General features: G+C 58.2%; 8 protein-coding genes across 8 annotated transcripts; 4 read left to right on the plus strand and 4 right to left on the minus strand.

Annotated features, from left to right (window-relative positions):
* Nucleotides 1-702: 702 nt before the first annotated feature.
* J3D65DRAFT_378209 (glycoside hydrolase superfamily) lies at nt 703-1,923 on the minus strand. The gene is made up of 2 exons (XM_066795758.1): nt 1,292-1,923; nt 703-1,234 (listed from the first exon to the last, which is right to left on the minus strand). Exons 1-2 carry the CDS (start codon nt 1,812-1,814, stop codon nt 735-737), a joined length of 1,023 nt encoding a protein of 340 aa, XP_066655514.1. The 5' UTR covers nt 1,815-1,923; the 3' UTR covers nt 703-734.
* A 392-nt stretch (nt 1,924-2,315) lies between these two features.
* Nucleotides 2,316-3,150, plus strand: J3D65DRAFT_625274 (uncharacterized protein). Its single transcript, XM_066800324.1, has one exon. The coding sequence runs from the start codon at nt 2,614-2,616 to the stop codon at nt 3,031-3,033; it is 420 nt and encodes a 139-aa protein (XP_066655515.1). The 5' UTR covers nt 2,316-2,613; the 3' UTR covers nt 3,034-3,150.
* Nucleotides 3,151-4,106: 956 nt separating this feature from the next.
* Nucleotides 4,107-5,131, minus strand: J3D65DRAFT_603353 (glycoside hydrolase family 43 protein; the record flags this gene model as incomplete). The annotated part of the gene is made up of 2 exons (XM_066798203.1): nt 4,107-4,192; nt 4,249-5,131. 2 exons carry the CDS (start codon nt 5,129-5,131, stop codon nt 4,107-4,109), a joined length of 969 nt encoding a protein of 322 aa, XP_066655516.1.
* A 1,711-nt stretch (nt 5,132-6,842) lies between these two features.
* On the minus strand, nt 6,843-8,132 carry J3D65DRAFT_543069 (uncharacterized protein; the record flags this gene model as incomplete). The annotated part of the gene is made up of 1 exon (XM_066796725.1): nt 6,843-8,132. A coding segment is annotated over one exon (1,290 nt), but the record flags the coding sequence as incomplete, so codon positions are not given.
* A 1,345-nt stretch (nt 8,133-9,477) lies between these two features.
* On the plus strand, nt 9,478-11,207 carry J3D65DRAFT_625280 (transcription/RNA-processing factor Ssu72). The gene is made up of 3 exons (XM_066800325.1): nt 9,478-9,527; nt 9,703-9,955; nt 10,238-11,207. Exons 2-3 carry the CDS (start codon nt 9,762-9,764, stop codon nt 10,893-10,895), a joined length of 852 nt encoding a protein of 283 aa, XP_066655518.1. The 5' UTR covers nt 9,478-9,527; nt 9,703-9,761; the 3' UTR covers nt 10,896-11,207.
* Nucleotides 11,208-11,223: 16 nt separating this feature from the next.
* Nucleotides 11,224-12,988, plus strand: J3D65DRAFT_378497 (uncharacterized protein). Its single transcript, XM_066795762.1, has 2 exons — nt 11,224-12,320; nt 12,375-12,988. The coding sequence occupies exons 1-2, from the start codon at nt 11,552-11,554 to the stop codon at nt 12,698-12,700; spliced, it is 1,095 nt and encodes a 364-aa protein (XP_066655519.1). The 5' UTR covers nt 11,224-11,551; the 3' UTR covers nt 12,701-12,988.
* J3D65DRAFT_540478 (uncharacterized protein) lies at nt 12,804-14,728 on the minus strand (the record flags this gene model as incomplete). Its single annotated transcript, XM_066796720.1, has 6 exons — nt 12,804-13,033; nt 13,081-13,302; nt 13,350-13,633; nt 13,683-14,272; nt 14,326-14,634; nt 14,684-14,728. Coding segments are annotated over 6 exons (1,680 nt in total), but the record flags the coding sequence as incomplete, so codon positions are not given.
* Nucleotides 14,729-16,494: 1,766 nt separating this feature from the next.
* J3D65DRAFT_668029 (uncharacterized protein) lies at nt 16,495-19,884 on the plus strand (the record flags this gene model as incomplete). The annotated part of the gene is made up of 1 exon (XM_066803078.1): nt 16,495-19,884. One exon carries the CDS (start codon nt 16,495-16,497, stop codon nt 19,882-19,884), a length of 3,390 nt encoding a protein of 1,129 aa, XP_066655521.1.
* Between the last annotated feature and the right edge of the window lie 124 nt (nt 19,885-20,008).

Below are 20,008 nucleotides of genomic sequence, written 5' to 3' on the forward strand. Positions count from 1 at the left end.
GAGAAACTCTCAACACCCGCATTGCAAAAGCAGTGTGGGGTGGATGATCCCCCGTTTGCGGGGAAGAGCAAAGAAAGTGCACTGATTCCGGGAAATTCAGCAAGAGCATGCGCAAAACAATGAATCTTGCACGGAAATCCAAGCATTGGCACGGCAGAAGTGTGGGGAGTGATTTTTCCCGGGATGCCACCAGAGGCGGCCGAGGGGGATTTCCTTGCTCATCGCGGAAACGGGAAGCTTGTTGATGTTGCACGTTCTGAAAAGATGGAGGTTGCAACAAAGACAATGGATGTTGTCGAAAGGAGAAGTCGCAAACGCAGGAGTTGTCCAGTCGCTTCGCCTATGTTGCTGAAATTGGTTAGCTCCATATTCCTATCTTTCACGACACCTCTTCCAACGCGCACCTTCTCATCTGCCCATCTTCCATATCATGCATAGCAAGATGGACTAATGCTCAGAATCAACTCAGCTTGGCGTCCAAGCCTCTTCTCTTCACCGGTCAGTGTGTGAAACGGAAAAGAATGTGCGAGATCGACGAATCGACTACACAACAAAGCCGGCGCTTTGTTTGCGATCCAGCTGCCAGGGGAAAGAGAAATTGGCAAGAGTTTTGTTTGTCACTGGGGCCAAGGATGGCATCATGGAATCCATTGCCCAACTGTCGACCTTGAAAGACGCCACTATACCAACAATTTCCGCAACAAACTCAATAGCCGCGCGCTTCACCCCGGCTCTCACCCCTCCGCCAAGACAGCCTTGGTGTACGCCAAAAAATCAAGTCCATTCTCCGCCTTGACGGCCAAGCCTCTCGGGCCATCCCAAAACATCACGCCTCCAAACTTGGCCTCGTTCCAGCGGAGCAGATCCGGTCGTCGTGCCAGTCGTATTGCGTCACCAAAGCTTTCCGGAGACACGAACCCCAGGTTGTCGTTGTCGAAGCTCAGTCCTCCCAGCAAAACCTTGGGTGACGGCGACAGAGGCAACGGCACGAGGTCTTCGTACCAGGTCCTGAGCGATCGGCGGAACGCTGGCGTGCCGAGTGAACACGAGGCCTTGTTGTAGAAGCGGATGAAGATGAAGTCGACGAGGGCCAGAGCTGTCTCCGAGATGGGTCGATTCGTGGTATCACAGGTTGGAGCGGCCGAGATATACATGGGCTTGGAGGCCGACGCGAGGTAAGAGTGCAGAGCTGACACGAAGGTGTCGTAGTGGGCGGGTGAGCCGACTTCGTGGTCTGCCACGGTCAGTCAATCAGCCTTTCGCCCAGCAACGCCTTGGGAGGATTCGTTACCAATGTCAAACCCGTCAACGACGACATCGCGGCCCAAAGGACGCAAATATGGCACTGTTTTACCTTCTCCAAACAGCTCCCACATCGACTTTGCCGCATCTTCGGCTGCCTGGCGTCCTTCGATGCCGGTTCCGAACGACGTGTTGGACGTGGAGCCGCCAATGCTCACGTAAATCTTCTTGCCCAACTCCTGGCACCTCTTGACCTGCCTTCCGAGCTCCGTACACACGGCCATTCCCGGGGCCACTGTTGCATTGGCCGGTCTCGCGTCACTGCAGACCCATGGCCCAAAGTCAACCGTGGGATATCCGGCTGTGTCCGTGAAGCTGCGAACGAAGCCGAGGATGATGACGTCCACGGCAGCGTTGCTGCAAAGATTGGTCAGGCTCGCGTTGCGGCCTGAGGACTGCGCAAAGTATACGAAGAGATTCTGCGCGCCTTCGGCGTCGAAGTCTGCCCCCGTCGATGCTGGGAATGCGCAAAAGATTGCTACTGTCCCGTACAAAATATGGCGCAGGAACATGGTGTGTGTTGTCGTCTCCTACACGACCGGCCACGCTGGCTGCGCACCCCTATCTCATGCGGGCCACTCGAGACGTCGAAGCAGACTGCGAGGCGCCCGCGCGATCTTTGTTCTCCACCAGGAGGCATTGGCACATCTTGTCGTTTCACGCAAGCGTCTCTCCCGATCAACTGACTATTCTTTCAGCTTCGATAAATCCCGCACACCGGCCTACGCGCCTAATCTTTCCATCTTGTCCAAAGACCATCTGCTTGCGAGTCTTTGTGCACGTCATCGATGCCCCCGCGGTATATGAGCATTGTCCTGTCGATGGCAGTCCTGCGGCATTTCATTTCGTTCATTGACCGACGTCTGGGTCCACCGATCGCGATCCACCATCTGCAGTCACCGCAAACCGATTTCACAGCCGACAACACATGGCGCGCCAAAAAGCCAACCCGGGCCAGCTGCGTCGTAGCGAGCGTCTGCAAACACAGCATCAGCAAGCGCCACCGCAGCAGAAGAAGCGCCGCAACTCTCTCGAAATGCTGCGCGACGCCGTTGCGCCCTCGATAGCCAGGACGGCGCGCGCGGCGGCGGCGAAGACCAAGCAGCTGCTGGCCATGGCGACCAAGCTTGCCAAAGCCAGCGTCGGCGAGGGGCCGGCCGTCGTGCATTTGCATCCGGAGCGGGCGCGCCGGGGCTCGACGTACTCGGAGGTGGATGCGCTGTACCAGAATGGGTCGTGCTAGGCGTGAGCGCCGTGGAGGTGGTCACGGTATGTCTGTTGTTTTTTGGGTGGAGTAATGTCTGGGCAAGGATGGTGCTGATGGGTGGTTTTGTTGCAGTGTTGGGAGGAGAGCTTGTGTGCCGTCGTGTCGAGGCCTCATGTGGGTGTCATGGCTATTTGTCGCACTCGATGGTCGACGGACAGAGCGAACGTTGGGAGATTGGAGCAAGCTCCAGGAGATTCAAGGCTGAGACAATGGGTGGCCAGTCACTTCATTGGCTTGTGGCGCCTCACGGGCAAATCATCCGCCATGGCGACCATAAAAGCCCAAAGCGCGACCCATACTCCCCACAGGGGCTGGGTGGCCGACAGGCAATCGATCGGACCTGCCGAGATGGCAGACTACTACGCGCGCATGATACACGGAGAGGTATTATTACAAGAAAAGGACCATACACACAACGACTCAACAAGGGATATCGCAATAGCAATATCGTAACAGAGACATAATACCTTGGTACATACACACATATGTCGGCACGACCAACCGGTTGTGCTGACGACTAATAACGGGGTTATCATGGCGCGTACTGTCCAGAGGTCTATGTTCGATACCCCTGCCCAGCTCCTACTTTTTTTTTCTCTTTTGTTCTTATTGAGATTGTTGCGACGGTGGTGACTGTGGTGTTCCGCCCGTCTTTTGCTCCCTCCCAACGCATCCCTAAGGTGACTGACTGCCATGCGTCGTCTTTATTTTACCTGAGCGCATATATCTCTCCAAACCTCAGCTTCCAATATCGATCATCACCGCTCGTAGAAGTGCCACAACAAGTAAAAGGATCTCAGTCACTCTTCAAACAGTAAATACACGCGACATTCGCGCCCAATTCCTCCTGCAGAAACTTGCCCGTCTCCTCAACTCTGGCGCCAGATTGCTGAACCATGGTAGCAACGCTCAACCACGGCTACGAAAAAGCAGCCACCTCTTCCCTCTCCCTGCCTACCTACCTAGATACCCGAATAAACCATGCTTTTCTCCCAGAAAAGCTCTCTCCACGTGCGTGTGTGCAGTACAGTGTCGCCGCAGTAGCTAGAGCCATCGATTCATTGTTAGATAACTAAACCGGTGCCTTCGTTGCGGCACTCATGCCTGACTATCTCACCTCATCTCTTAAGGAGGCGTACGGAGGAGTGTTGCGAGAGCAGACACACATGTCTGGGTTCGTTTCAGGGCTCAGGTGCGTCTGTATGTCGGTCTGTCTGTCTGTTTTGCCCCCGAGGTGTGCCTGCCGGACATTACACACGGCCACCACCACTGTACCGTGACAGTGATTATGGGGGGGAAAGTATGCGTCTGCCGCCCGTTTCGACGTATCCCCCAACTCCAACGTGTCAGCATCAGAAAGCGACACAGAAAGGCAAGGTAAAGCAAAACAAAGCAACGCGCAGAACAGCAAAGCAGAAAAGGTGGCATGCATGCGTAAAAAGACTGAAAAATATGTACAACGAAGAAGGGATTCTTTCCACTATCACCGACGGGCCCCTGCCGCCTTCTGCCCACAAGCGACGCATCCCTTGCCCCCTTACACGACCGGCCAGCCGCTGGAGAAGTCGATCGTGTTCCAGCCAAACTGCTTGTCGCCGTCGGCATAGCCAATCGTGGTATCGACTGCGCGTACACATTAGCAAGCGCCCCAACACTTCGCCAGCACATCCGCAACTCACCATAATGGTAATACAAAACGGGGCCGCGCGTCGGGTCGTCATAGACGCCCTGGCCACCGGGGCCATATACGTTGTCGTGGCTCTCGAGGACGACGGTGCCGCCGCCATTCGTGCAGTCCGTGCCATCGGCGTCGACGAAGCCGCCCGTCGCGCTGCTGCTACGGCACGCCATGATCTTGTACTCGGCGCCGGCCGCCGGCTTGCTGGAGTCGTAGCCGCAGCACTGGCCCTTGCTGTAAAAGAGGTAGTAATAGTCGCCGTTCTTGAAGACGAAGGCGCCCTCCTCGGCCGTGGTGGTGGGGTCGTAGGCGACCTGCGCGGCCGAGCCGGCCGCCGCCGTCGGCGTCGACTTCATCTCGACCTGGTAGATGTTCTTCCAGAAGGAGCCGAAGGTCAGGTAGTAGGTGCCGTCGGCGTTGATCAGGTTCGGGTCGATGGCGTTGTAGCTCTTGCTGCTGCTGGAGCGGATGCCCGTGCTGCCGCGGTCCGTCCACGTCTCCAGGTCGGTCGACGTCGCGACGCCGATGGCGCTGTCCTGCGACCCGAAGCTCGACACGCTGTAGTACAGGTAGTACGTGTCGCCGACCTTGGTGACGTCGGGCGCCCAGAGGTCGTCGTTGCCCGTCAGGTCGATGCTCGAGCCGGCTGGGATGGCGGCTCCCAGGTACGTCCACGACCCCGTGAGGTCCGACGCTGTGTGCACCGCGATCTTGCCACCCGTCGAAAAGCGGAAGTACGTGCCGTCGCTGTCGCGCCGGATGATGGACGGGTCGTGGGTGTTGGTGCAGGTGCCGGAGCAGGCGCCCGGGTTGGCGTAGGCGTGCGCGAGGGCAGGCAGCAGCAGCGCGGCGGCGCTGAAGGAGAGCTTGCTGAGGAGCTTCATCTTGATGTTGCGAGGCAGCGCTGGGGCTGACGTCCGGAAAGAAGGTGTAGGTATCGAGCAGGAAGAAGAAATAGAAGCAATTGAAACACGACGGTGGAGAACCTGCTTCTTACAGACTTGACTCTGCCCGGGGAAAATGCAGTATAGAAACCAGGGGGGATACTTTCAGACGCGTCCACGTCCAGCACTCTCATTCATATACATACTGCCCCAACACCGCATGGCAGCCAGCGGGCGAGCGCCGGCGCCCTACGCTTGGAAATCAATATCCGTCGCAAACAGCGCACAGGACACCCGGTGGGCGCATCGCAGACGCGACGGCTGTGGTGCTGCCATCCAGGGGGGGCAGGTCGGCGGCGCCGTGTTTCGAAAAAAAGGTGGACGCACTCGCTTATGCTCCATTGGGGCCTCAGATCCGGGCCACTCTCGACAGCCAAGAGCGCTGGACTGCGGGCCCGCAGTCTTGCGTTGGAAGGTGGTTTTTTCGTGCCTCGTGTGTTTGCTGGGCCGGCGGCTGATATGAGAGTGGGATTAATCCGTGCTGGACGAGTGCAAGTGTGATTAAGCGTATCTGCGCGTGTGATAGGTGGCATGCAAGTTCCACCGTCGGTTCGTCGGTTGCCTCGGGCCGTTGCGTGCGCAGGTCCGCGTCCATCACTCGACTACGGCGTGGCTGGCCCCTGGACGCTCGCTGCCTGCCTGCCTTTCGTCAACTAGCGCGGCTGTGGGAGGGAGTGGGAGCTCGCGGAGAAATCCTTGGGATAAAAGGATGTTGTTGCTGCAGGCGACGACCACCTCAGCAAATTACGGGAGCAGCAAAAGCACGGTGCCCGTCGCTCTACACGAGACCCACCTGGCCTGTCCTGTTTCGTCGTCCATCTTCAGGCGGCGCACGACCACCCGTAGGAGATCCGCCTGGCCTGGGTAAGGATCATAGGAGCGTGTTGAAGAGGACGACTCGAGCCGCGACGAGGCGAGCTTGATGTGCTGCGAGGAACGCGACGCATGTTTGGTGCCATGTCGATGCCGCCCTTATAACTGTGCGGCCTCCCGTTAGGAGAGCTTTGCGCGTGCGACGTGGCAATGGCCGCCAATGACCTAGCGAAGATGAGTGCTCTTAAAGTGACTTTTCACGAATCTAACAACTGGTGGAAAGGTAAGCTGCTTCATAACTTGCCTGGAGACTCACATGGAATTCAGTCTCTACCCAGTCTGGTTCGCACTATGGCTACAACGCTTTCCTCCTCCGCCTTCGATCAGCACTGATCCAAAACCGCTCCACGGCGCAGAAACGAATGGATCATCAAGACCAGTGTACAACTCCAAAGACGCGATGCGCGCCCGTCATCTCAAAAGTGGGAATTGAAGAACCACTCCGCATGCTAGAAGAAGAGCAGAGCCGTCATAAAGGAACAAATATAAAAAAAGTGCAAACGAAACCGACAAGACTTGGAGCAGTACTGATCCTGACACTGGCAAGACATACTACAAACAGATACTCCGACTGATGCAAGTCAACGTTAGGAAAACATACACGACATGCCCGACATGCCTGGACATGGTCTCTGGGTATCACCGCCGTCGGCCACTGGCGCACTCAGCTGCTGCCCTTTTCGTGGCCATTCTCCTCCATCCTCTGATCCGTGTCTTCTTTCCTGGGGCTGTTCATCTGGGTCGACGCCTTGCTGCCTCTCCGGGGAAAGGTTCCGTCGCCGACCGGGGTCGTCACTTGGCTGCCGAGGAGGTGCTGAGGGAATCTTTCCAAATCCTTTGAGCTGGTGGAAAAGGTGCTGACGACGGGGGTGTAGAACTCGCTGTTGCTGGCAGAGTGGCCACTGGTTCCACTGAGGCCGCTGGTAGCACGTCGGTGGTTGTTTTGTGTCGGCGTGAGGGCCTCGCCCAGGCCGGGGCTCGCCACGCTGGGGGGAGCTGCTTCGGGTTCGTTGGTCTCGTCAAAGGATGCCTCCTGGGCGATTTCGTTGCCGTTCATCAAGCCGTTCCATCCGCCCTCAATGTCGCGAAGTAACCGCACATACTCTTCGGGCACGAGTCCCGACTCGCCCGTGCGAGGGTCTTGGGCAACGAGCCAGCCCTGTCCATGTCGATAGCTGACGAGGATTATTTGTCCCTCGGTCAAGGGCAGCTCGTTGTCGTTCTCGCGCTCAAAATCAAACAAGGCCACGGCTTTTCCGTGCATCTCCTCGTCTGGAGAGGCAATGGTGAATTGGTAGTCGCGCGAAAATCTGCTCCCCTCATTGTGACCGCCTTGGGACGACGCATCCGACATGTCATCTTCCGAGTACAAGAGGCCATCTTGGTCCGAATACTTTCTGCGCGGCAAGCCTTCGGAAGCGCGCCGGGCCAGGTTTCTCTCTTCTTCACCCGCGGGGTAGGTGATGAATTCGCCGCCGGGACCATTGGCCTCGTCCAGGTCGCTGACGTAGTAGGTTTGGCTGCCGTCGCCATTGGTGCCGGTGAATGATCCCCGCCTCGGGCCGGCATCGCGCTCGGTGGAGCGACCTCGAGTGTCGTACTCGCCGGCGCTCGACTTGTGCTTTTTGTGTCTCGCGCTCGTCACGACCGGGCTATGCAAGTCTTCGTCTTCGCTCCAAGGCGGTCCATCGCCAAAGGAACTCGACGGTAATTGTTCGCCCGCGCTCTCCCACGGGCCGGTTCCCCAGTAGACCCTGGAACCGTCCCACGAAAGAGGGGGGTCAGAAAGACGCCTGCTTTGCGATTCGCTGACGGGGGTGGAAATCTCCGAGTGCTGCTCAGGCAGCGGACCGTAAAACAGAGGACTATACGGCGGATAGGCAAAGTCCCGGACGAGAGTGTAGCTGAGGCTCGAGTGAAAGACTGGGTAGGCCGTCGAAGTTGGGCGCGAGCGATGGGCGGCAGAGGTCTGCGAAAAGGCCGAGAGGCGATTTTTGGCGTAGAAGCTTGCGCGCGCGCTGTTGGAAGGTCGCGATTCGGGCGAGGTGACGAGCGGGGGGAGAGTGGAGGGCGAGGTGGAGGGCGGTGGGGAAGCGTCCTTGTTCGGTGGAGACTGAGATTCGGGCTTTTGGTCGACCGCAACCGCCGCCATGGTGTTTTGGGGGCTCCCGCAGAGCTAGGTCGTGTGCGCACCAATATGTGCAGTACTATGGTGGACCAACAACACGGACGTCGCGTTCCTGCGGGGAGAAATGCGCCGGATTGTAGAGGATGCGACTCGGGTCTGCGAGGAGGCAGAGGAGGGTAGAGATTCGGCCTTGGGCAGTTGAGTCGGCAGGCACAGGGCGGTGGTTGTTGGGCAGAAGTGAAGGGTGGCGGTGAGGTGGTAATTGGGAGCGTCGCGAGTTTGGTCGGGTGTTGTTTGGCAGCAAGGCAGGTGGAGGATCAAAGGGCCAATGGAGAAGAGAGTGGCGCTTAGCGGGACGTATCCCGTGGAGGGGGCCCAGTGGAGAGACGGGCGCAAGTGGTGTTGACTTGTGTCGGTGGATGTCGCAACGCAACGCAGCGCAGCGCAGCGCAGCGCGGGTGGGCTGGCGGGAAGCGCTGACAAGGGTCGTTAGGAGCGAGGGTCAGCTGCGAGAGCGAGCGCAAAGGGTATCCTGCGCTCGGGGACGGCGAGGCGGAGAGGAGGGCGAGGGCGAGGGCGAGGGCGAGGGCGCTCGGTGGGCGTGGGCGCAGGTGGGTGACGGGAGGTGGGTGAGGTGGGTTGGTGCTTTGGTCTGGTCTGGTCTGGTCTGGTCGTGATGGAGATTCAGAGAATCGAGGGTTGACGGGCGGTTGTTCTGTTCGCGGGCTAAGAATAGACGGGGTCGTTTCAGATGGGCCGAGACGACAAGACGACAACAAAAACAATTCCTTGTCCCCTCATTTTCATTTCTTGGTCCCGCTGCCGTGTGTGGTGAGCATGTTCACGACGACTACAGGTGCCCTCTGTCGACGACAACTTCACCTCGGTTGAGAGTGGCAGACAGACAGACAGACAGCCGTTGACGCCACCTCAGGTCCTCACACCCACTGGACACCCACAGGGCGCACCCGAGGCCCGCCCGGTCGCAGACTGCATCACAGAGCAGGGCACTCGACCAGGACCAGGAGCCCAACACGTAGGGAGGCCGCAAATGCTGCTGAGGGCGCTTCTTGAAACAAGACTCAAAATTCTTGGTCCACCTCATCGACATGTCCGGGCTGAGTTTGAAATTCCATGACGACCATCTGTGTCTGTGTCCTGATTCAAGCTGCGTCCTCAGGCATTCAGGTCACTGGACACCCGGCCGGGGGCAGCGCTGCCAAGCCCACGTGACTCGGCATCCTCACGTCAAACCAAGCGAAGCGCGTCGACCAACTTCTCGCCCTCCATCTCCACCACAACACCACCTCATCCTCAACCCTCCCTCCCTGCAAGGTACGTCCCCTCTTCACCCTCCCCTCGCCCAATTCCATGATGTTACCCTTATTGGAGCTGTCCTATCAACTTTGAGGAGACAACTATACCGTATACGCAACTTTCTGACCCTACCGTCAACCTCTCGCACTTGGCTCAAACACTGCTTCGACTTGCCGACTGACCTCGCATCCAGATTCCTTACCAACCCCTCTCCATCCCCTCTCTCTCAAACCCGTCCACCCCACTAGAACAATGTCTGCCGACCCGAGATTACGATCCAAAGCCGTGCCCGTCCCACCACCGCCTCCCCCGGAAGAAGTCTCGGAGCAGATTCAGGTTGGCTTGGACGGCTCAAATGATGCAGTCACACCCCCAAACGACAAAAAGAGCAGCGACGGCGGCTACAAGCTCAAGTTCTGTACCGTCTGCGCAAGTAACAACAACAGGTAAGTCCGAGGACTGATTCGCGTGACGACGAAAAATTCTGGTGGCTCTGCTTTTCTACTCCGACGTCTTTGATTCCAATGACCCACCATCTTCTGTGCCATGACACCATGTAAAATACTTTGTAATCGACTATCTATGCAAAATCTACCTGTGGCCCTGCCTGCTCTCTCACCGTGTCGACGCGTCAATCAATCGTCCTATTTCGTGTTTCCACCCATGCGCCGCCCATGTATACACACACATAGCTACCCCACGCACGACTAACGCGGCGACGCTCACAGATCCATGGAAGCCCACCTCCAACTCTCCAGCGCCCAGTACCCCGTCATATCCTTCGGCACGGGGTCGCTAGTACGCCTGCCCGGCCCGTCCATCACCCAGCCCAACGTCTACGCCTTCAACACGACGACGTACGACGCCATGTACCGCGAGCTCGAGTCCAAGGACGCGCGGCTGTACCGGGCCAACGGGATCCTCAACATGCTGGACCGCAACCGGCACACGAAGCGGTACCCGGAGCGGTGGCAGGACTGGCGGGTGGGGGCGCCGCGCACCTCGCACAAGGAAGACAAGGGCGCGTCGGGCGTCGAGGGCGGCGTCGTCGACGTCGTCATCACGTGCGAGGAGCGCTGCTGGGACGCCGTGGTGGACGACCTTCTGTCGCGCGGCAGCCCGCTCAACCGGCCCGTCCACGTCTTCAACGTCGACATCAAGGACAACCACGAGGAGGCCCTAGTCGGCGGCAAGGCCATCCTCGATCTGGCCACGCGCCTCAACGACGCCGCCAACGAGGAGCGCGCCCTCAAGGGCCCGCGCAGCTGGGACGCCGGCCACGGCGCCGCGAGGGTCGGCTTCGATGAGCGCGTGCCGGATATTTTGGGCGAGTGGCAGGAGAAGTGGCCGGGGCTACCGGCGCTGTGGACGCTGGCGTGGTTCTAGACCCCCTAAACACCACCTACCCTACCATGTGTCACCTTCTCCAAACGAGCAACCGAGAGAACGAGGCATCACAACCACAGACAAAACAGACGGAGATGCGGAGCGGCGTGCGTGGTACACGACGCCCCCTCCACTAGCAGAGATTAGAAGAAGCAACCACCTAGCTAGCTCACCAAACGTCCTCCTCCTCCGACGAGATGAGAGAGACCACCGATGGACAGCAAAAACAAAAAGTACCTATGCAGTAATACTCACACGTCCGAAACATGAAATCAAACAATTCTCTATACACATGCTGCATGACAACGGCAACGGCAAGCGCCTCCGCCGCGGGCTGGATAGACACGTGCTTCGGTAGTATAGTTTGGACAGAAAGACAGACAGACAGACAGACAGACAGACAGACAGACAGACAGATAAGTGAATAGAAGCCCTGACCACGCGCGGGTAGCCTGTCTGTCAACCAACCAACCAACCAACCAGCAACCAACCAGCAATCAGTCAGTCAGTCAGTCAGTCTTCAATATACCATCAGGTCGATCCACACAGCCCACGGCAGTGCTACGCGGCAACAGCGTAAGCGCAGTCGGAGTAGAGTGCGGAGTGTCGACTGACTACGGTACGGTACGGTACATAAACAAGTGAGCCACGAACAAATGAATTGGTTCGCTTTTCCAGTCCTACGCTGCGCTGAGCCGTGCTATATAAATACAGCCTGCCCTGTCTTGCCATGCCATATCATGGCACTAAACGGCAACTACACTACCATCACAAAACTACAAAACAACATCCCTACATGGATGTATGTCGTCGTACAAACCGTAACCACCACCACAACCACCGCTAGCTGGCGAGCAAAACAGAGTAAATCAAGAACATGCAGCGTCCGTACTTTTAGAGATGGAGAGCTAGAGCAAGAGCTAGAGCAATGTAGAAGAAAAAAGAAGAAGAAAGAATACGAAAAAAATAAAAAGGGGGTATTTCATTCGTCCGTCCACCGCACATCATCCACCCATCCATCCGTCCGTCCGTCTGCAGGATTGGCAGCAACCGGAACCATCCTGCCTTTTGCTAGCCACACACCACCTTTCTTCAGCACTTCATTCACCCGTCCCGAGAAGCGTCGAGCCTCACGTACACACATCAACCCGCCGCCTCGCCGCCGGCTCAATACTGATGCTGATGCTGGTGCTGGTGCGGATGGTGCGGATGCGAATGCGGGTGATGCGAATGATGCGAATGCGCATCGCCGGCTCCAGCATGCGACGGCGGCGGAGGCGCAGACGGGTGATGATGGACCGGCTGCGGCGGCGGAAGGGGATGCTGCTCTGAAGCCGGGGCAGGCGGTTGCGGCGGAGCAGCTGGTGCTCCAACGTTGCCGGCAGCAGTGGGCGCAGGCCCGAAGCCGACCAAGTCGGCGCCGAGGCCGCCGCTGCCGAGGGACCAGCCGCCAAAGAGGCCGGACCAGTCGACGCCGAGCGCCATGCCCGAGATGTCGAATTCGTTTAGTGTGGTCATGTCCCAGTTGTATCCGGTGCCGAGGGTTTGGTGTTGCTGCTGGTGTTGTTGGGCTGCTGCTGCTGCGGCTGCGGCGGCGGCTGCTGCGGCGTCGTATGTGTACGCACCGGCGCCTTGCTGGGATGGTGCTTGGTGATGTTGTTGAACGGCTGGAGGTGCTTGCGCGTGCTGCGCTACTTCGGAGAGCAGGTGGAGCGGCGTCTGCGTTTGGGCTGCTGGGCCCGGTGGACCAACGCCGCCGGGGTGGTTGCTATTGTGAAAGTTGCCGGTGCCATTGTGACGCGTAGAATCGTGGAAGCTGCTGCTAGCAGAGTTCGAGGTGTCCGTTGGCGCGCCTGTCACGCCTCCCGGCGCAGTGGCTTCCGTCACAGTCTCCGGGCGGTGTTCAGACTTAAAGTGCCGGAACCGGCCTTGCATCGTCCTGAGTATGCGAGGAAACTTGACGTGCGGGCCCTGCGGATCTCGTTCTTCGGTTGCCGTGAAGCGGCGCATCAACTGACCAGAGTAGTCCTCGAGGCGAAGAGACCCGGGCGCGACGACACCGCCCAACTCGCTGCCACGAGCCGTGACTTCTATCCACATTTTCGCCAGGCAGACTAGAGCGTAGAGAGAGCGGACGGCTAAGCAGGTTAGAGTCAGCAGGTTATGTGGACATGTCGGTACTCACAATACATCAATGGCAGGATGTAAAAATCATCAAAGGCGAGGGACAAGAAGTTTTCCAAAATGCCGTGGCAAGCCGAGATGCACTCTTGCAGACACTTTACTCTGGCGGGATCTGAAGCCATTGCCCGGCTCTCTTCGGCAGTCTCGTCCACGTTTTGGTTATGCTGCATGGCAATTTCATGCATGTAGAGACTGATCACATGCTCATAGTACTTGATGACAGCTGCGAAATGTCAGCTTTCAGATAGGAAGATAGGAAGCATTCCATACCTGGATCAGAATGCACCGGGCGTTGTTGGCGCAGACGCTCCAACCTTGCTTCATAGCCTCTAAGCGCATTCTCATTGAACTTATCTGAGAGATTGGGGCTTTCAGCGGGATCGTCCATGGCGAATTGCGACGCGACCTCCTCGGCAATGGCAGCCAGCTTGAGCCTATGGCACAGAACCTTGTCCGATGGCAGCGCGTCCTGGGATGATTCGAGCTCGGCGATGCACTCGTCCATGTACTGGTTCCAACGAAGCATGATGGGACGTCGAAGGACCATTGAAATGCTAACGACCAAGTCAGACGATGAGGTCTCACAAAACTGAAGTTACTCACTTTGTTCCAATGTAGTAGCACATTGCATAGGCCCTGCGAGCTTCTGGCCCTCCCGCATTTGGGAGCGCCTTTCTGAACGGCGCCAGTCCCAGTTTCGCCTGTGCATTCCCAGCCCGTTTTCCGAGGCCAAGCTCCAGAACCATTGTGGTGGCAGCATTGGACATCATGTAAAAGGCATGACGGTCGAATGCCGCAGGAGGGCGATACCAGAGCACACACACTTGGAGAGCCTGGACAATCTCCAGACTCTTGTCCTGTCTGCGCCAGACAAGCTCCGCAAACCAAGACTGTAGCAGCTCCGCCAAGTGCCGTTGCGTCTCGGCAGGGACCAGCGGCTCAATGCCATATGATGCAGAGTTCAATATCGACAGCAAGAGCAGCGGCTTCTCTTCTCTGAGCTTGGAGGCGGTCGTGTCGGGCGGCAGGGGAACGGCAGGGAAAGCGGGAGCCATGATGTGGACGTATCGGTGGAGGATTCGATCTACCGCATCCGGGGAGAGGCAGCGGTCAATGTCGTAGCAAATAGGAGCAAGGTCAGACTGCGACGGCTCGATGACGAGCGGCTCGTCTTTGCGCGATTCGTGCGCATTCTATTCATGGTGAGCCAAATTCTTGGTAGATGGATCGGACGGCATACCGAGACATCTGTAAATTCGCTGATCCGACGCCGCTTCTCTGGACGCGCAGGAGACTCCAGGTAGTCGATCGGATAATGGCCCTCGGGAATTGCAGCAGCAGGACCGGAGGCAACGAAAGGTGGCATTGGAGCATCGCCGAGACGAGCTGTCAGCTCATTGACCTTTTTCTCCAACTCTGCCACTCGAGTATCGGCCTTCTTAGTGCGCTTCTTCGCTGGTGCGGTGGTGACGCAGGTCTTCTTAGACTTTAAACAGCGGCGACATGGGTAGATTTCGGAGATGATGCCATTCTCTTCTTGAGGGTCGCAGCGCACCTAGGCGACGTCAGTGACGCGAATCGAGACGGATGGAGGAATCGCGCACCTTTAGAGCGCGACAATGGTCGCAAGCTCTCAGGCGCTTGCCATCTGGACCGAGCTTCGTCTGGCTGCAGGGCAAGTTAGCAGAAGCAAGCCAGGGAGAAATTTGGTTGCGTCGTACCCGTGGCCATCGGCATCATGTTTGACAGCGCCACCGGCGGAGGCGGAGCTGGCGGAAGAAGCTCGACGGTCATGCTGAGCGGCTGTCGCAATGGCCTGGAGGGCGGCCTCGGTGTTGTCGGCGGAGGGATGCGAATGGTCCTGGGGATGGTAGGCTGGGTAGTAGGTGGCGGTCGGGCGGGCGAAGAACTGGTCGTGCAAGCGCGAGGCAATGTCTTGTTCCGGGCGATCTTGTTGGGTGTAAAGGGCGGGATCAACCACGGGGGGATTTGGCCCTGGAGCTGTCATGGTCGGGTCGAGTGTGTGGTTGGCCAAGAAGGTGATGGGTCCGCGAGCTTTGTCGGCGGTCGGTGGTGTTCATGTCCCGACAGCCCGCCCCGTCTTATGTCAACACCCGGACCCGCCTGTGCGCCTGCCTGCGCCACGACCCGACGCCACACGTCTTCGACTCCTGCATCTTCAAATCAACCACGCCCGTCTGACACGCCGTCGGTTGGAGACGACACGTCCTGTCCTCCGACTGTCCGTCGTCGCATCAGCTCGTCCTTCTTTCCAACACCTGCCTTGGCGACATGGCTGCTCGCACCGAGAGCGTACGGCCCGCGTTGAGCTTGCGAGCTTCTTTTCCATGCCGCTAGGTGTTCAAGAGCTCTGGCCAAGCACACGAGGGCCGTATACGACGGGACGCGCTTACGAAGGACGAGGCATCGCGGCAACCACCACCAAGTCAAGTCAAGCGCAGCAAGCGAGCCGACAGCATGTGTCAGCCGGCAGTCTGCGAAGGAGGATGGACGTGGACGTTATCGCGGTGCAGGTGAAGTGAACCCCTCGGACGGCGATGGCACAGGGAAACGTCCAAACGCAGAGGGAGATGAAAATAGAAGCTGCACTGGCTGCACTGCCACTCGAACCAAGGTAAGACAGGGATCCTCATGATGCCACCGCCCACCGCCGGCCGTCACCTCACCTACCTACCGCACTCAGCTTTCCACGCTCCCGACTTCACGTCGTCACCTGGCTCGCCTTGATCCCTCGTCGACCGCATTTACCTCGTCTTGTACCCATTCGCCCCGTCGCTCGAGTCCCGTCGTCTCGACACGCCCGCCTGCTCTTCCGCCGCCCTCGCCGCGCTCCTCGATCCTCTGTCCTGCAGTCCCACGGGTGCTACGCTACCACAAATCGGTCCCGCCGGATTCCCAGCACCACCCTCGAAACCCCTACGCGCGCGCCCTGACACGGCCCCTGAACCTGAGCGCGACCTGAGAGAGCGGCTGGGCTTCGACTCCTTCCCTGCTCCGCTGCCAACGGCCCTTTGCACGCTTCCTCTCCGCTGCTGTGCTGCTTCTGCGGCGCCAGTCTGCCCCGGGAAGTCGGCGTTTGGCCCAACAGGCATCTTCGCTGTTGCTAGCTGCTCGCACAATCAGGATCCAAGCCCTTTCGACTGATCGGCGCACCCCCGCCAGGGCGTAGAGGCCGCTGACGTCCAAGCTGGTGGCCCTGAGCAGCGCCGTTTCTCGCACAAACTCTTGGATGGAACGCGTTGCACCCAGCCCGTCGACTTCTCATGCCTCGCACAGCCATGAAGATTTGCACAACCAGCTAGCTTCGACCACGGCCGCTCCAGCGCCAAGCAGCTCCGTGTCGCATGTGCTCTCGCGGCAGCCAGTCTCGCCCCGTCCTCGCGCCCGCCGGAAGATGCATCGTCTAGTCCATGGCAGTACTGTGCTAACGCTCCTCCTCCTCCTGTCCTTTTACACCCGCGCCGTCAATGCCGCCTTCATAGTCTTCGACAATTGTCTGGACCCCTCCATTGTCAACTCGAATCCAAAGCAATTGCAGTTTACCCCCTACTTCTTCAACGCGCGCTTCAACACCTCCGCCCCGAACCACAACCTGAACATCACCATCTACGGCAATGTCTCGGGCCAGGCAACCCAAGGCACTCTTCCCTCTGCGGACAATACATCGTACTGGAACAATCCCAATGACACGTTTGGCAAGATTGTGGACCTGAGCGTGTCCAACAACAAGCTCACCACGCTGTTCGCAAAGTCCCAGGTCCTTTCGTACACACCATTCGATGAAGCCTCTCGGTTTTGCGAAGCAACGTTCAACACGACGTGCCCTATTGCGCCTGCGTTTTACATGAATCGGAGCAACCCGTATGACCTCCCGGCCTTCACCGTGGCCCATAACTTCTACAGCACTTATGCGTTTGCGACCTTGGCCACCACCATCCGCATTCAATCTGGAGATGCCGGCGCACCTGACCTGGCTTGTATCTCGGCAAACATCACACCCGACTTGGGGAGCACAATAGCCAACGCGCTTTGCTTCATCCCGGTCGCCATTCTCGTCTTCGTCGCCGCCGCGACCGTCTTTGCCGCCATGTACAGTCCTTGGGGTTCCTCGGATCCGTTTCGTTGGACCAGCAACTACGGGAGGGATGAAGATTTGCTGCGACTGGTGACTCCCGGGTTTGGCGACTGCTTGGCCTACATTCAATTTGTGGTGCTCGCCGGCAGTCTGAACCTGGCATATCCCGGATTTTACCAACCCGTGGTGAGCCAGGCAAGTTGGTCCAGCCTGCTCTTCAACGAGAGCCTCGTCAGTGATGGCAACGGAAGTTACCGCAACCTCGTGGATGGGCTCTATGCCATCAATGGGACGTACGGTCTGTCTCGTCTCGGGGAGCTGGTCGGAATGCGCGAGGACCAAGACATTTGGGCCACCATGGCTGTTTGGTACCTTGGCCTTACCGTCGCGGCTGTGCTTCTCTGCCAGGGGTGGTTCATGCTGCGATGGTTGAAGCGTTTCCTTACCAACACTCAAGAGGAGGACCTGCGGAGCAAGAATGCGCCATTTTCAACGGGAATAATTGTGCGTATGACATTTAACTATTTTCTCCTTCCGATTGTGGCCCTGTCCTTTTTTCAGCTGGTCGTGGCAACCGATTCCCCGGCGTCTGTCGTTGCCATGGCCGTGGTTCTCTTGTTCGCCGTCATCGGCTTTGCGGCTTGGATATTCCGCCTCATCTTCACGACCAAACCGCGCGCGTACCTCTTTGATGACCTGCCAACGGTCCTCATGTACGGACCGCTGTACAATACATATTCTGACGACGCGGCCCCGTTTGCCTTTATACCCGTCTTGCTATCTTTCGTTCGTGGGGTGGCCATTGGCGCGATCCAACCCTCCGGCATTGCTCAGCTCATCATTTTGGCCATTTGCGAAGTCATCTACATTTTGACGCTGCACGCGTTCCGTCCTTTCCAAGCGCCGACGTCCATGAACGCGTACCACACATTTTTCTGCATTATTCGTTTGGTGACCACGCTGTTGATGGTCGCCTTTGTTCCTAACTTGGGAGTTTCGGAATCGTCAAAAGGCTGGTTGGGTTACGTCATTTTGATTTTACATGCCATCGTCCTGATATTTGGATTCCTCCTCAACGCTGTCCAAACCATCATCGAAGTTGGAGCAAGGCTAGCAGGAGCGGGAGATGCAAGAGGAGGGCTCACAAAGGTGTTTGGAAAGCGGCAGTTGTCAAGACGCCACCGAAAGCAGCGCAGCAGTCTCAACTCGACCGCTGCCATGCTCGCGGGGGAAGAGGGCAAATCCGTGCACCTCGTTGGAAGTCGAGCGAGTCGATCCCGAAGCTTGTCGGCAAGCTCAACGATCCTACTTGGTCGCGCTGGTACCGATGGCCGGATCAGCGGGTTCTTTGATCGGTTCAGCCAAGGGGGCGATGTAAGCCTTGGAAAGGCAAGTCCGGAACTCGGGGCCTCTGGTGGCATGGCCACTCCACATTCGTTTCTCCCTAGCGGCAGCGCATCGACGGCCGCTGGATCTCGACGCATAACCTTTACAGGCGCACCTGTCGTCATAGGCTCGTCCGATCCTTACTATCGCCCTCCTAGGCCGCGAAAGGAGCAAAATCCAGCAGCTTATACTCCTGGAGCTCGCAGTCGAGCGTCATGGGGAAGCGGGGACTGGTCCAACAGATTTCCCGAAGGTGTGGAGAGTGCCGATGCAGGAGAAGGTCCGTCATTGGCCCAGACTGGAGGCAGTCTCACTCCTGCATATCTTCGGACTCTAAGGGACGACTCTGATCCAAACGTCAACGAGACGCGGAGACCAAGAACAGATTATGCTGTAAGAGAATCAGACTTTTACTACGGTGTGACCCGAGGACCACCTCTAGCAGAGGGCGTTCCCACCCGAAAGCTCAAGACTGGACCTGCCGATCCCATGGGACCTGTAGCTTCGGCAGGAAGTTGGTTGAAAGGTCTGTTTGGGGGCAACAGAAAAGACAAGGGCAAGGGCTTCGAGGTGGTGCGGAGCACACGAGCCCCTCACATGATGGCTCTGGAGGAAGACGATGAACATTTGGGTGCCGTCGGACCCGAGCCCTATCGCGACAATCCCGACACGACGGCTGGCGCGAACCGGAGCTCGACCTCTTCCAGCGATTCCGCAACCACAAACTCTTCTCGGAACCAAGAAGGCAGAGGTCGGGATAGCGCGGAGCGTGAAAACTTGATTGGAGACGACAGCGACTCGTTTGACCTGGACGAAGCGCGGGCGTCGGGCATAGCACCCTCGCTGGGACCAATCGAGACGGCAGGAGGCATCGAATTGCCAACAAGAATGGCATCAAACGCCAGCTCAAGACTGTCATCAGGCACGTCACTGCACACTGCGCCCGAGATCCCACGCAAGAGCTCCAAACGGCACTCGTCGTACGGCGACAACCAGCTATCAGACTTTGCGCCAGACGAGCCGACGACGACCGACTACCTGCGGCCGTCGACGGCCGAGCGCGTGCCCAGCCTGCCGTTCGGGTCGTCGGAGCCGTCGCCGTCGCCCGAGCGGTCGGCAGCGTCGAGCATCGGCGGCGGCGAGAGCAGCACGACCAACGCGGCGCGCCAGGGGGCGTCGAGCCGCGGCAGCGAGCGCCCGCTCAGCACGGGCTACGTGCACCAGCACAAGGCGTCGGACAGCATCCAGCCGGGCATGTACAATGCGGGGACGCATCTTGAGAGCGCGGCCGAGTTTGTGCACGACTCGAGCTCGCGCCGTTGATTGCTGTCGAGCGGCGGCGGGGAGTTGGTGTGTCTTGAGTGGTTCTTTTCCTTTTCCTTCTCTGTAATTTCGTTAAGAACGGTAGACTTGTGGAATCAATCGGCAATTTTTCTTCCTGGTTGTT

Source organism: Phyllosticta citribraziliensis (assembly GCF_038025025.1).
Source record: "Phyllosticta citribraziliensis strain CPC 17464 chromosome Unknown J3D65scaffold_6, whole genome shotgun sequence".
Classification (NCBI taxonomy): Eukaryota; Fungi; Ascomycota; class Dothideomycetes; order Botryosphaeriales; family Phyllostictaceae; genus Phyllosticta; species Phyllosticta citribraziliensis.

Bases quoted from the DNA above. Each gene is read 5' to 3' on its own strand.
- J3D65DRAFT_378497 (XM_066795762.1), top strand. From the start codon at position 11,552: ATGAATTGGTTCGCTTTTCCAGTCCTACGCTGCGCTGAGCCGTGCTAT. The intron at 12,321-12,374 runs GCCGCCGCTGCC...GTCGACGCCGAG, and splicing joins CCGACCAAGTCGGCGCCGAG to CGCCATGCCCGAGATGTCGA.
- J3D65DRAFT_625280 (XM_066800325.1), top strand. From the start codon at position 9,762: ATGTCTGCCGACCCGAGATTACGATCCAAAGCCGTGCCCGTCCCACCA. The intron at 9,956-10,237 runs GTAAGTCCGAGG...CGACGCTCACAG, and splicing joins TGCGCAAGTAACAACAACAG to ATCCATGGAAGCCCACCTCC.
- J3D65DRAFT_378209 (XM_066795758.1), bottom strand. From the start codon at position 1,814: ATGTTCCTGCGCCATATTTTGTACGGGACAGTAGCAATCTTTTGCGCA. The intron at 1,235-1,291 runs GTAACGAATCCT...TGACCGTGGCAG, and splicing joins CGTTGACGGGTTTGACATTG to ACCACGAAGTCGGCTCACCC.
- J3D65DRAFT_625274 (XM_066800324.1), top strand. From the start codon at position 2,614: ATGGTGCTGATGGGTGGTTTTGTTGCAGTGTTGGGAGGAGAGCTTGTG.